The sequence below is a fragment of the Dama dama genome, chromosome 6, assembly GCF_033118175.1.
Source record: "Dama dama isolate Ldn47 chromosome 6, ASM3311817v1, whole genome shotgun sequence".
Lineage (NCBI taxonomy): Eukaryota > Metazoa > Chordata > Mammalia > Artiodactyla > Cervidae > Dama > Dama dama.
In genome coordinates, this window is record NC_083686.1 from 44,288,289 (window position 1) to 44,303,163 (window position 14,875).

General features: G+C 42.1%; 2 protein-coding genes across 15 annotated transcripts in view; both read left to right on the top strand.

The window, feature by feature from the left end:
* Window positions 1–1,723, top strand: part of PDCL2 (phosducin like 2) — a 36,576-nt gene extending 34,853 nt beyond the window's left edge. The window contains exon 6 of the mRNA XM_061145276.1: window positions 1,566–1,723. Within this exon, the coding sequence (XP_061001259.1) occupies window positions 1,566–1,723 (158 nt within the window). The remainder of the gene's footprint in view (window positions 1–1,565) is intronic.
* A 9,364-nt stretch (window positions 1,724–11,087) lies between these two features.
* The window catches only part of CLOCK (clock circadian regulator), a 126,770-nt gene continuing 122,982 nt past the window's right edge, over window positions 11,088–14,875 (top strand). For 4 of the 14 annotated variants that reach the window (XM_061145920.1, XM_061145917.1, XM_061145929.1 and 1 more), the window contains exons 1-2: window positions 11,392–11,548; window positions 12,504–12,579. The gene's annotated coding sequence lies outside the window, so the exon portion shown is untranslated. Of the gene's footprint in view, window positions 11,252–11,389; window positions 11,549–12,222; window positions 12,365–12,503; window positions 12,580–14,607; window positions 14,783–14,875 lie in introns of those variants that run through there. The other 10 variants (XM_061145921.1, XM_061145918.1, XM_061145923.1 and 7 more) reach the window with 7 other exon arrangements.

The window sequence follows — 14,875 nt, forward strand, 5'->3', positions numbered from 1 at the left end:
GGTCCCTCTTTTTAGTTCTTTTGAGTGTATAGTCAGAGGTAGAATTGCTGGATCATACAACAGTTCTACTTTAACTTTTGAGCAACTGCGTACTGTTTCCACAGGGGCTGCACCATCTAGCACTCCCCCCAACAATGCAGAGAAGTTCTAATTTTTCTACATCCTTACCAACACCTGTTCGTTCCCTTTTTTTTTTCTTAAATAGTAACCATCTTAATGTATGTGAGGTGTCTTCCCCCCCCCCACTGACTTTTGATATCTCCTATGTCATTTTCAGGACTAAAAAAAGATGCTTCAATCTGTTTCTGAAATTTCTACTATGTTCCAATGGTCTCTGCTGTCTATCCCTGAATCAGTACAGTACTATGTTAATTACTGTACCTTCCTAACAATCTAGCTCTCTCTAGTAGGGCAAGTCTTTTTCAAAATATAATATAAATGTTGGAATTAGTCTGTGAAAAATCCTGTTGGTTATTTATTAGAATCACATTTAAAGATTAATTGTTGAAAACTTGATATCCTAATAATAGTGAATATTCCTATCCATGAATAAGATATAGCTTGTCATTAATTTTGATCTTCTTTTTTTGGTAACTTTCTTCATAAATATAATGTATATACAGTTGGCCCTTGAACAACACAAGAGTTATAAGTATTAACCCCCATGCAGTGAAAAATCCACACATAATTTTAAAGTTGGCCCTCTGTACTTGCGGTTCTGCATCTGTGGATTCAAACAACTATGGATTGTATAGTGCTATAATATGCATTTATTGAAAAAATCCACATACAAGCAAACCTCTGTAGTTCAAACCTGTTTGAACTGTTCAAGGGTCAATTGTATTATATTTTGTAATTTTCCTCTTAAGTTTATTTTGTAATTTTCCTCACAAATGTTCTGTTCATTTACGCAGTACTTAGGAATAAATTTAACAAAACAAGCAGTTTGCAGGATTGGGGGTTTTTGGTTATCAGTTCAGTTTTTTTCAGTTTCACTCTTGAGTATGTTTACATAATTCACATTTTCTTGTTGAAGTTTTCCTACTAAAATTTTCAAATGTATTGGCATACTTTTTTCTCAAAGTAGTCTCGTGGCTTTAAAATCTTTATCTTGGTTTTGCTCCATATAATTCTTTATATTGTTTAATTTGTTTCTTTTTCTTCCGATCTTTTTTGCCTAAGGTGTGTCTGTTAGTCTCTTCAAAGAACCAACTTGTGATTTTGTTAATCACCTCCATTGATTTTGCTTTTCAACCTTTGTTAAAGTCTCTTCTTCATTATATCCCTCTTTCTGCTTTCCTTGGATTTACTTTAATTTTTTTTCTAGCTCCTTGATTTGTACTTTCAAAGAACTATTTTCAGTCATTTAAAAATAAATGTTAGCCATAATTTCTCCCTTTAAGTATAACTCTGCTATATCCCATGTGTATTTTGACATAGTACTTTCATTGTAATTTAGTTCTAAATATATCATCATTTCCACATTAATTTTATTGGAGTCAACTTCTGTTCATATAGATGTTCCAAGATTTTTATCTGATTTATTGATGGGTTATTTTTTGCAGAACTTGAATGGAAGCTAGCAGAAGTTGGAGCAATACAGACTGATTTGGAAGAAAACCCCAAAAAAGGCATTGTAGATGTGATGGTATCTTCAATTAGAAACACTTCTATTTATGATGACACTGATAGCTCAAACAGTGATAATGAAGATACCAAATAGAAATATTTAATAAATAGCTTTAAAGTGTTTATATATGGAGTGTTTTTGTCACTGCCTTTATAATCAGAGATCACAATATTTATAAATAAATTTATTTTCATTTTCATGTTAGAATTATAGCTTATATGTAATTACAAAAACTTCCAGATATTTCAGAATATTTATTGCCTCCAACAAAACTAGAATCTGTCCTGAACCGTTAATATTTTTCTGTACTTTATCCTTTTTCTGATCCATTTTGGACAATAACAAATATATTACAAGCCCTCTGTGTTGCCAAATCACTTCCAAAGAGGCATGTGAATAAAAATGATGAAAAAGAACCATGAAATTTAACTTAATAAATATTAAAGTCTATAATTTAGAGGCTTTGAGTGAAAATACTTAAATTTATGCCCATATGCTTTTTCTTTGAAATCTCTTACCTATTAAAAAAATTAAGCACTCAATGGAAAAATGCAATTTAAAGATTCTAAAAAGTACTAAGAAACATCTCTACTCATTGTTATAATTTTTAATAGTTCTATTATTGTTAGAAAGTATTAGCTTACTAAGTAGACAGGCTATTGAATCATTAGACCTGTATAACATGTCAGTTTCTAAATCATGAGAAGTGAGAAAAGTATATTGTGAGGCTTACATATCTTTTAATAGTAATCTCAGATGAATTCATCATGAGAAAATATTTATTAGGACACTGCAGAAGACCTGCAGCGTGTTTTACCTTGGCTTAATAATTGGCACCACTTTTAGAGAAAATGGTGGTAAATCCAGCACGTAATGGTTTAAAAATAGTTTAAAATAGTTTAAAAACTAGTCTTCCAGTTTGTTTGTATTGGTGACCCATCATTGTGATTTTGGATATTCACTGATGTTTTTGAGAAATCCAGACTAAGTTTAAGTGATTAGATTACAAAATAAATCGGTGAGAACTGAGGCAATTTAGAACTTCCCAGGTGGTGCTAGAGGTAAAGAGTGCAGGAAACAATGAGAGACAATCCCTGGGTTGGGAAGATCCCCTGGAGAAGCGAATGGCAACCCACTCCAGTATTCTTGCCTGGAGAAGTCCATGGACAGAGGAGCCTGGTGGGTACAGTCCATGGGGTTGCACAGAGTCGGACATGACTGAAGCGATTTAGCGTGCATGAGGCAATTTAAACATGAAGTCAGGAAAGGGTATTTGCTGTTCTTAGGGGTGGGTAGGGATCATAGAGGCAGCGGAGAATGATGAAGTGGAGGGAAGGTTAAATACAGATTGAGTTGTTCAGTCGCCCAGTTGTTTGCGACCTCATGGACTGCAGCACACCAGGCCTCCTTGTCCCTCACCATCTCCTAAAGTTTGCCCAAGTTCATGTTCATTGCATCAGTGATGCCATCTGGCCATCTCATCCTCTGGCGCCCTCTTCTCCTCCTGCCCTCAGTCTTTCCTGGCATCAGGGACTTTTCCAGTAGGTCAGCTGTTTGCATCAGGTGACCAAAATACTGGAGCTTCAGCTTCAGCATCAGTCCTCCTTCCAATGAGTATTCAGGGTTGATTTCCCTTAAGATTGACTGGTTTGATCTCCTTGCTGTCCAAGGGACTTTCAGGAGTCTTCTCCAGCACCACAGTTTGAAGATATCAATTCATTAATGTTCTGCCTTCTTCACCATCCAGCTCTCACAGTTGAACGTGATCACTGGGAAGACCATAGCCTTGACTATACGAATCTTGTCAGCTTACTCTGCTTTTCAGCACACACTGAGTTAGGTGGTAATAATTTATTTGATCAGATAAGGTAAAATCAAATGATCTAACTTTATAAAGAATTAGGAAGACCCCTTCTGAGATAGCAAAGAAAGGCTTTTGAAATATACACATTTGGATGAAGGGAGGAAAAGCTGAGAAGCAAAGTTGAGAGTTGCACACAGTGGTGTTTATTATAGCATTAGCACACATATCAGAGAAATAATTACCTATAAGGTCCAACTTCTAAGAGTCTTTAACAAAATGGATGGAAAGATTCCTATTGAGAATAAAACTGTTGTGGGAAATTAAAGGAAAAACCATATTATCATAAAGTTAAAATGTAACTTTAATGCCATCTAATGCATATAAATATAGACATTATTTCCCTGACTTCCCTGGTGGCTCAGGTGGTAAATAATCTGCCGCAATATGGGAGACCCGGGTTCAATTCCTGGGTCTGGAAGATCCCCTGGAGAACAGAATGGCAATCCATTCCAGTATTCTGGCCTAAAGAATCCCACAGACAGAGGAGCCTGGTGGGCTATACAGTCCATGGGGTCGCAAAGAGTCAGAGCCAGTGGAGCGAATAGCACTCATTATTTCCCTTCCAATTGAAACCAAATGCAAAAGGTTCCCCCAAATGTAATTTTTTTTAGTAAGCCCATCATATTTACCTATTTTCTTTTTTGAGTTAAAATTAGCAGAGGAAGTACTAATAGCATTTAAGAAGTTTGAATGAAAAGATTCATACTTCTTTTTTATAACTCAACACAAATCCAGCAGGTGGCAGTAGTTTTTACACGTAAGCACAGTTCACGAAAACTTAAACATTGTGAAATTCATAAAATTATAGCATAATAGAGGTGGCTGGTTTTGATTCCAGCCTCAGCCTTTTTCAAATAATGCACATAAACACACTCTTCTAGCAAGTACTCATGCTTGCCACTGTAGATCAGAACTACTTCATATCTCACTTGATCTATGCATTCTCATTTAAGTGCGGTATAAGTATTTGTTAGAATGTGGGGAAATTATTTAATAATGTGTTTCACATTTTATTGAATGAATTTCTGTGATTTTTTGGGAAATTTTAAATATTCAAATGTTTTTGATCTACAAAAATGGGTATTCTATATAACCTTCCTAATATTTTTCTCTATTCCTTTCTGCCAACTATTGAAACTCCCTCTCCTGCTTTACAGTGCCTATTTTGTCAAAGTGTGATTCTAGAATCAGCAGCATCCCCAGGGAATTTGTTAGAAATGCAGTCTCTGGCCTCATCCCAGACTAGCTGAACTGCAATTTTTGTTTTAATGAGATCCTTAGGTGATTAAGCAGCACTAGTAGCAAGTCCCCTAAAGACATCTGGAGCATATTCTCTAACTCTTCTTTCACACTTTTGGTTATTAAAAGTCTGTCTAGTTTCAAGCTCTAATATCGGTTCCCAGGCAGATGTTCTCTGGCTGAACTTGTGATTCAGGAACTCAAGAGGGAAGGTGGAGTTGTTTTTAGCCAATTATTTCCTTCTCTTTTCAAGACCCATCCTCTGTGGTGTTGGGGACTGGAAGGGAGATTAGGGAAGAAAAGCCTACATTTCTCTTAACTAGGTAAGTACTATCCATATCAAAGCATCAAAGTGTTCGCTCTTTAATGGGCACATTGAGTTCTCCTAGAAACTCAGAGGCAGCCTCTCCACCGCACAGTTCCTTGATATGGAGATCAGTCTGCGGCTCGCTCTCTCTCTTGATCTCTCTCAGTTCCCACTCCTTGAAGTATTTCCTGCCTCTTGTTGCTAGAATTTCTTTTCCCAGTAGGTGTCAAAATGATTCAAACCTGGACAGTACGTTCTACCAGCATGGATGGACTCCGTAGAAACTTCCTTGCCATGCCAAACTGTATGAGTACACTTCAGCCCACTTCCTCCAATTGTTTCTCCCCAAGTGTCTGTCTTCCTGTTCACGCAGGTAGATGCAGGGCAGATCAACAAATCTGAAAGGGAAGAGATCGCAGTCTCTCCTTAGTCACTCCAGTTTCTCTAGCCGATTCTGTTGGAGCCTTGTTCACTTAACTTGGAGTGAGCTGTGCTTGGTAGCGCAGTTGTGTCCGACTCTCTGTGACCCCATGGACGTCAGGCTCCACCATGGAATTCTCCAGGCAAGAATACTGGAGTGGGTTGCCATGCCCTCCTCCAGGGATCGAACCCAGGTCTCCCTCATTGCAAGCAGATTCTTTACCATCTGAGCCACCAAGGAAGCCCAACTTGGAGTGGGGTGGGGGAATAAAAAGGAAAGGAAAAGCCACAGTACTCTCCAGGAGCTTTTTAAGTTGTGGCTCCAATGATTCTCTCATCCTCCTCTCCCCTTGTGTCTTACTTATATGGCCTGAAAGTAGGGTTGGAGGTTTTGACCATGTTAAGTCCAGTTTTGTCCAGCTTTTGGTCCTGACTGAAGGAGTGTGTGTGTGTGTCATTCGTGTCCGATGCTTTGCAACCCCGTGGACTGTAGCCCGCCAGGCTCCTCTGTCCATGGGATTTCCCAGGCAAGAATACTGGGTGGGTTGCCATTTCCTTCTCCAGGGGATCTTCGACACCCAGGGATTGAAACCATATCTCTTGCATCTCCTGCATTGCAGGCAGATTCTTTACCGTCTGAGCCACCAGGGAAGCAGGGCTGAAGGACTATCTGCTTCAAATGTGGGCAGCTGTTTAGATGGTGAGTGCTGCATGTTCTTGTTCCCTATTGTGGACCTCACTCAGCAGTCTCATACTAGTGTTTCACTATTTTCAGTTTATCTCTCCTTTGTACTTTAATACACATTGCTAAGTTTGCCTCTTGAAAAACCTATATGCAGGTCAGGAAGCAACAGTTAGAACTGGCCATGGAACAATAGACTGGTTCCAAATAGGAAAAGGAGTACATCAAGGCTGTATATTGTCACCCTGCTTGTTTAACTTATATGCAGAGTACATCATGAGAAATGCTGGGCTGGAGGAAGCACAAGCTGGAATCAAGATTGCTTGGAGAAATAGCAATAACCTCAGATATGCAGATGACACCACCCTTATGGCAGAAAGTGAAGAACTAAAGAGCCTCTTGATGAAAGTGAAAGAGGAGAGTGAAAAAGTTGGCTTAAAGCTCAACATTAAGAAAACTAAGATCATGGCATCTGGTCCCATCATTTCATGGCAAATAGACGGGGAGACAGTGGAAACAGTGTCAGACTTTATTTTTTTGGGCTCTAAAATCACTGCAGATGGTGATTGCAGCCATGAAATTAAAAGACGCTTCCTCCTTGGAAGAAAAGTTATGACCAACCTAGATGGCAAATTAAAAAGTAGAGACATTACCTTGCCAACAAAGGTCCGTCTAGTCAAGGCTATGGTTTTTGCAGTGGTCAGGTATGGGTGTGAGAGTTGGACTGTGAAGAAAGCTGAGCGCCAAAGAATTGATGCTTTTGAACTGTGGTGTTGGAGAAGACTCTTGAGAGTCCCTTGAACTGCAAGGAGATCCAACCAGTCCATCCTAAAGGAAATCAGTCCTGAATGTTCATTGGAAGGACTGATGCTGAAGCTGAAACCTCATGCAAAGAGTTGACTCATTGGAAAAGACCGTGATGCTGGGAGGGATTGGGGGCAAGAGGAGAAGGGGATGACAGAGGATGAGGTGGCTGGATGGCATCACCAACTCGATGGACGTGAGTGTGAGTAAACCCTGGGGATTGGTGATGGACAGGGAGGCCTGGTGTGCTGCGATTCATGGGGTCACAAAGAGTCGGACACGACTGAGTGACTGAACTGAACTGAAGTTTACCTCCTGACAAGACTACAATCTGCTTACAATCACAACTTGGAATATAAGAATGATCCTAAAAGTCTTCTAGCATGTTTTACCTTTCATTTCATTCATTCATTCATTCTTTCATTTAACTCAAGCATTGAAATGAATGCTGCATGTACAATGATGAAGAAAACACATGGTTCTTGACTCTTGGAATTTACCATGTGGGGGCAATGGGGCGGGGTTGGGGGGGAAGATAGTTAATAGATAAGAAAAGAAATATAAAAAAACCCCCACAGTAATAGAGAATAATTGTGGGTACTATGTTGGTCGATGGCAGGTGAGAGGTAGGAGGGAAACATCTTAAACAGGGTAGTTAGATCTTTGAAACATGAAGACCGAAGAGGAACCAGCCAGGAGAAAAGGTAGGAGGGTGGTCCAGGTAAGTGCATAGATTGTATCAAAGCTTGAGAATACAGAGATTAGCAAGAAACTTGAGGAAGTTTCTGGGTGGAAGTGTTATGGGAAAAGAGAAAAATAGTAGGACATGAAGTTGGAGAAATAGAGGGGGCTAGATCAAAGAGGTATCATGGACACAACTAGGAATTTAGATATAATGGGAAATAATAAGGATTCAAGTAGGAACATGCGGTTTCATTTATATTTTCAAAAGAATATTCTTGCTGCTTTGTGGAGAATAGATTGAAGGGAGCATCCAAGGTATTTGAGATATTCAAGAGGGGACATCGGGGAGACAATTGGACATGTGTGTTTGGAACCCAAAGGTAAGGTGTAGGCTGTAGTTACAAATTTGTGAGTCATTTCAACCATTCCTAGAGTTCCAACAACAAAGCAAAAAAATCTGAAGCCACCATGCTTTTCAGCTAACCTTTCTGTAGTAGTGTATAATTTACATTTGACCATCACAATTCTGAGATGCCTTTTTTCTCACTGTACAGATAAATACCCTGATGCTCAAATAAATTATTTAACTTTCTCAGTGTGTCCTAGTATTAGTCAGGATTGAAGTCTAGACCTTTGATTACAAAGTCTTCAATATCACATCATACTATTGACTTCCTTCTATTTTAAAGGATCTAGAAAGGATAAGAGTAACTGACTAAAACATGAAGAATTCTTCTAAAAAAAAAAAAACCCTGACAGTATATTCCCTATTAATGCATACCAAGCTTCCCATGTTCCTATTTACTTTATTTTTTTTTTCCCATGTTCCTATTTACTTTAAACTGTAGTAGTAAAAGTAGGAACGTCAAGGAAAGGGTGGATAAGAGTGGTATTACGAAAAAAACAGAAAGGACACAGGGTCCCAGAGAACTAGGGGAAGAAAGTGAGCAAGAGATGTAAAAACTACACAAAAAGCAACATCATTAATAGCCACTACTAATATGTGGTTTTTTTATGTACCAGGTACTATCAGACACACACACATTCCATCTACCTGTTCTATCTTCTCTCAATTATCCTGAGACATGATTGTTATTACCCTCATTTGACAGATGAGGAAACTGAAGAACAGACTTAAAGTCATGCAGATATTAAATAGTGGGGCTGGGATACATCCTGGCAGTAAGTTTCCAATTCTGTATTTTAGCCACTTTGCTATATTGCTTCTATCAAGACATCAACTGTGGAAACCAGTTAGGAATGGAGTTGGAAATATTCCTTTTAAATTATAGCAAGGCAGACAAGAAGAAGGGAGCAGAATATTTGAGTTAGATAAATTGTGCTCAAGGAGAGGATTTAGGCTAGGGGACAAACTATGAGGCAGGGTTTTTGTTTTAGGGAAAAGTGGAATCTGGAAGTTGGAAATGTGATTAAAAATATGCGGTCCAGTTTTCTTGGAGAGTATGGGGAGAAGGGTAAGTTGTGAACTGAATCATGGGGAATGTTTGAGTACTGGCAGAAGACCAAGCAGAAAAACGGGGCTATCAACAGGTGTTGGTAAATGATTAAATACAGAACATGAGAGACGAAGGAGTCAAAGATGAACGTGATGTGTTTCTAGTGACTAAGAGGACCCTGGAACCATTAAAAGGAGCAAAGGTATTTTTGAAGATACGATGCAGAATATGAAGAGAGATCACTTTCTCTAGAAAATCCAAACATCCACATCCTAGGAAAAGCATTCAAAGCCTCTTGTCTAACTGAAACCTTCCTAACCAGTATTATTAACCTTGCCTCCTCTCTTGCTACCACTGTGAGAATTCATGATCGCAAGTGATAGACAACCTCTCACTGGTTTAAGCAATGAATACATGTTAAGAATTTATTGACTAACTTAACTGAGATTTCCAGAGTTATCTAGTCCACAACGGATTCCATGCATTCAATATGTCTCCAGGCCAAATCTCCATTTTTGAACCTGCTTTATTCCACATTGCCTTCTTTCTCAGAATCTGTGAGTAGGAAGATGTGTTCAGGTTTCCGTTTTTGCAGACTTAACTCCACTGGAAAAGAGATCACCCTTCTTAGTTAAATCCAAACTAAGGTAGAGGATTAACTCAAATGTGTTTTCCTCTGGAGTCCTGCCCCCTTCAGCCAAATGGTCTGAGAGTGAAGAAAGGATAGTTCTCCAAAGAAAATGATCAGAATAGGGAATGAATGCTAAGCAGGAAAAAAATATTCATGGGGTCGCAAAGAGTCGGACACGACTGAGCGACTGAACTGAACTGAAAATCTCGTCTGCTATATGGTGACTCTTATCACGCTCTCCCATTCCGGACAGAATCCTCTGGTGAATGATAGGGATGTGAATAGTTCCTCAGTTTCGATGTTCTTTTTCTCTTGAGTACATAGCAAGAATCTGAAGTGTTCACTGAGATGAATGTTACCTTTGAGGGAGGATTTTGTAGTCACAACAGTTTATTTTTCAAAAGAAGATAAAACGGTTTCTATTTCAAATTCAAAGAACAATCATTAAAATATGAAAACCATTAGGAATTAGAAATGTACACTTTTTCCCAATAATTTTTAGCTACCGAAAGTTGCTTTCCTTTGTGGACCAACTGTATATACCATCAAGGAAAGTAATTTCCCCCTAAGATAAGGGGGAAAACATGCACGCGTTTTTCTACAAGGGAAGCGGTACGAGCTAGGATCCTGGTTTCCGTCCAGTGCTTCATCTCCCATCTTCCTTAAGGCTAGGTAAAAAACTCCAAAGGAGCACATCCGTTATCTTCTTTGGCTTCCGCCCTCCAGCCAAGGACTCACGTCCGGTCTTCGCAGGCCCACTCTCCGAAAAGAAGAGACTAAAGCGGTGCACTTCCCGGGGAAGAGAGAGGAGGAGTCTGGAGTGCCAGTCACCTTCACAAATGCCCTCTTCCCGTCCCGAGAGACGAAACGCAAGTGATGCCACTGGAGGCGGGGAAAAAGTCTTTTCGCCCGCCCGATTGATTTTTTTTTTCCTGGCACTGGCAAAGTGATTTGCTTTTCGAGAAAGAGAAGGTCCCCTTTCTCTTTCGAGAAAGAGAAGGGATGGCTTCGGGATCCCTCATACAAGAAACTCTCCTCTGTCCTCGCTTCCCGCATCCAGGGTAAAAGCCAAAGCCACCCTGATCTAAAGCCACCCCAGTCTGAACTCCCGGGACCGGCCGCACCCTCCGCAGCTAACCAGGCCCCGCCTCCCCTGCTTTCCAGTAACCGGTGCGAGGAAGGGGGCGCTGGGGAGACCTCGGCTGTCCTGCACGCCCGGCGGCAGCCGCGGATCGCGCAGACGCGTAGCTCTAGGGAGCAGGAGTCTCCTCCGGCGCCCGGGATCCCCAGCGCTGCTCCGAGCTGCCTAACGGGGCACATCGCATGCGCACCGACACGCACCGGGGAAAGGGAGAGTGAGGGGAGGGACGAACGAAACGCGCCGGCAGTCGGAGCCCGCGGGGGTCACTGACTACGCATGCGCCAGGAGGGAGCGCAATCACAGACTCGTCTTGCGGCTACCGGCTTAAAAAAGGAAACCCTCGAGACCGAGAGCGCGAAGGAAATCTGGCCGCCGACGCGTGCGCGCTCCCGGTGAGTGGCGCCCCGCCGGGTGGGCCTGGGGCCTGACGTCCGCCGGCAGGCTCGCCTGAGCGGCGCATGCGTGGTCCCGGCCGGCGGAGGAGGGGAAGGGAAGGGAGGGGGAGGAGTTGAGGGCGGCTGTAGCGGTGAATTTTGGGGGGTGGGTTGGGGGCGCCACTCAGCCCCAGGTGCTGCTAGAGCTGGGAGCCGCAGCGTCTTCAGGACGCTGCCAGGCTAGTGGTTCCGAGTCGCCGCAGCTGGACTCCGGGGTGCGGGAGGGAAGAAGCCGGAGCCGCCGCAAGCCACACGGTGAGGGCGCCGGGAAGTGGGGGGAGCGGGAGGGCGGTGTGTGTGGGGCCGGGGGGCGGCGGCCAGGGGAGGGGCGGGCTGGCGCTGAAGCCCAAGTTTTGCTTATCGCTCGAGTGTGTCTCTTCTCGGGAGTTGGGGTGGAGGCCCGCCCCGTTTGAAGGGCCTTTCGGGACAGCTGGGGTTACCTGCGGGGCAGGGGCGGGATTGGGGTGCGCGGCGGGGCCGGGTGGCCGGAGCGCGCCCTTGGGTTGGGGCCGATCCGAGCGGCAGAGCGGCGGGGAGAGCCGAAGAGCCGGTGCGGAGAGGGCTCTCGCTGGGGACCCGCTAGGCCTTGTGACCCACTTTATTCCTGTCACAACTCGGGCACGTTTGGAGCGGCGCCCAATGGGGCGCCGGGACGGCCAGCTCCTCCGGGGAACCCCCGCCCTCCCGGCTCCCGGCCCGCGCGCCGCGGCCCGCAGTCCGAGCGGCGGCCGCCGCCGCCCGCGGGCTGGTTCCGTTAGTGGTCGCGGTTCCGGGGCTGGGTCCCCGGGGAGCGCGCTGCTCCTCGCGTCCGACTCGAGCCGCCGCGCGGGGTCGAAGGCTCCGGGGCGGCGCCGGTCTTCCTTGAGTCCACCCGCGCCCGCCCGCCGCGGGTCACCGCGGAGGCTGATTCTTATGGAAACCTTTCCGCCTGCGAAGCTGGACTCTAGCTGGTCCTGGCGTGCTGGCCCCGGGAGAGTAATTTCCGACGCGTAGCGCCGCAGAGCTTACATTCTTGAGTGCGTTTTCGCTGGTGTACAAGTCGTCCTGTTGCTAATACCAGAATCCTGAAAGGTAAAAACCTCGGCCTCTGACTTGGGGAATGAAAGGTCGAATCAGGTGGCGGCTGCTTGCTATTAGAATGCCACGCTGTCCGACTTGAAGGCTTTCTAACCTTAAAAAAGAAAAGCAACAACAGTGTTTTCTTTTACAGTGAAAGAAAAGCACTAGAAGGAACTTTTAGTCATTGTTGATTTGGCTGTTAACGCTGATGCCCCAATCAAAAAAAGGTAATTTCACTTGAAGTCTGCATTGTAATTTGTACCTTCATTTTAAGTGATAAAATTGTGCGACGTTTTCCGTCTACTTGGTTGGAAAGTAAGCGTTCTAAAAAGGATGTAATTTAAATAATGAGTTGCTTTGTCTGTTTTTAGATCTTGGGGGGGGGGGAGAAACTGTTATAGTAGTTAACTGTATAGAATGTCATTAAAGTTTAGCCTGAAGAAGATAGATGAAAGTTGTGGTAGTCATAATCCGCTGTGAAAAAGAATGAGGAGGCTTTGTGTGTAATGACATGGAAAGATCACCAAAGTATGTTATAAAGTGAAAAAACAAGATATAGGACAGCGTGAATAATGTGCTACTTTGTGTAATAACGAGGCACCCATGGAATAGGAATATAAATTTGTGTTGTTTTTATAAGTATAAAGAAACTGGCGGGGGAGGATAGTGGACAATTGATAATAGTTGGGGAGAGGGAGGAGTAACCTGATGAGGGGATGGTGGGAAATGACAAGTACATTGTATGCCTTTATGTTTTGAGTATTTGTGACTATATTATGGATTTGTAAACTAGATTAAACAAAAATCCTTCTCTCCAAAATAACTTGCTCAAAATAATTTGTCTGTCTTTCCTAATTTGTAGTAATTTTAGCCATTTTTAATATGGTTTCTCTTAGTGTTTTTTTTTTTAAGGGGAAACGACCTAAACTTGACAGAAAGTTTTAAGTATGGCTATCTAGGCTCCAGATTTTAAGATGCTAATGTTGCAAATTTAACTGTTAAAAATGTTTAGTCATATTTTGCTTTGCTAAAATATATGACATTATTTACATTTGACATTTTGGCTTATGCTGTGTTCAGAGCATAGTTTTTCCTCCTGCTTTTTCCCTAGAAGTCCTAGTTGTATAAAATTTTACTTTTGCTCTTTTTAACCCCAAAGTTGTGATGACAAGTAGTTGGAGAATATGAACTCTCCATTAAAATGATATTGGAATTGATTGTCTAGATTGCTTTTCAGATGGGGAAATGCTTTTCTCAAGGCAGTCAGACATGAACTGCATGTAAATTTATGTGTGTGTGTGTGTGTTTAGAGAGAGATCCTGGATATAGATACAGTACTTACAGAGAATTAAAATTGAGAGTCAATGTTCTGTTGGTGCAAATGCTAAAATTTTTTTATGACTTAATGAATTGCTGAAAATAGTATGTAATTTCAGGGGGGAGGGTACTCAAAATTCCTCTGGTGGCTAATATCATATAATCAGAGTAGTGAATGTTGAGTAGTGGGTGACAGGTGCTATGGGCATTTTTGTTGTGTTTCCAGCATTCCTTTTTATTTTGGAGGATAGGATAATTTTGTTATTTCTCTTTGATCTGTAGGTCTCTGGTAGTTAAATTTCTGCAAATGGCATTTAATTTTCATTTGAATTCCATATAGGTCTGTTCATTCTTTTTGAAAAACATTAGAGAAGTAAGTCAATGTTCAGGAAAAATTTAGACAAGGCAATGTATTTATAATAGGTGAAAACGCTTTTTACATCCTTCTATCACATCTTTCCCCAGAGATAACTACTGTTACGTTGTTATGTAACCTTTGAGTTCTTTTTCTGTGTATTTACGTAGACCTTTAATCTCAAAAATTAAATTGTCTTGATGGTCTGCTTTGTCAGTTTGTCTCTGCTGTGAGCTCTGTTACCACTCATAGGGCAGGGAAACGACCTGGATTGGATATGTCAGAAAGTTAAGCAACTGAGCCTCTCCTGGTCCTCTGACGTGAACCTAGGCATGCTTTGTCTTTAACTAAGAGACATTGATTTACTTGGAAGGAATCCAGCAGGGGAAACAGGAGAAGCAGCTTTTTGGTCTGGATTTTGCTTTAATGACAGCAGACAAGTTGTATACATACTTCTTCTCATAACATTACCTTTCTAATAGTTCCAGAGGTGTTTTTGGTGGTTGTTTTGTTTCATTTTGTTTTTAAACCGAGCTGAGAATAATGACTAAGACTTCATTCTTTTTAGGTGTTAGAGAGGTGGCTATTAGTCAAGACTCTTTACTAACCTGTGAGATACATAGAAGGATGCAGTGCAGTTGACCCTTCCCTGGAGAGTTGGACATGACTGAGTGCACACACACCCTCAAAAGAGCATGTGTGTGATGATTTAACACAAGTTAGGAAATGGGAGATTCCAGGAGAGAAACGTACCTAAGGTTTGTAAGAGTAAGACTGTTTCCAGCTTTTTATTTTTGTGGGCATGGGGTTTGAATGGAGAGTAGAGATATATCGTGACATTTAAAATAGTT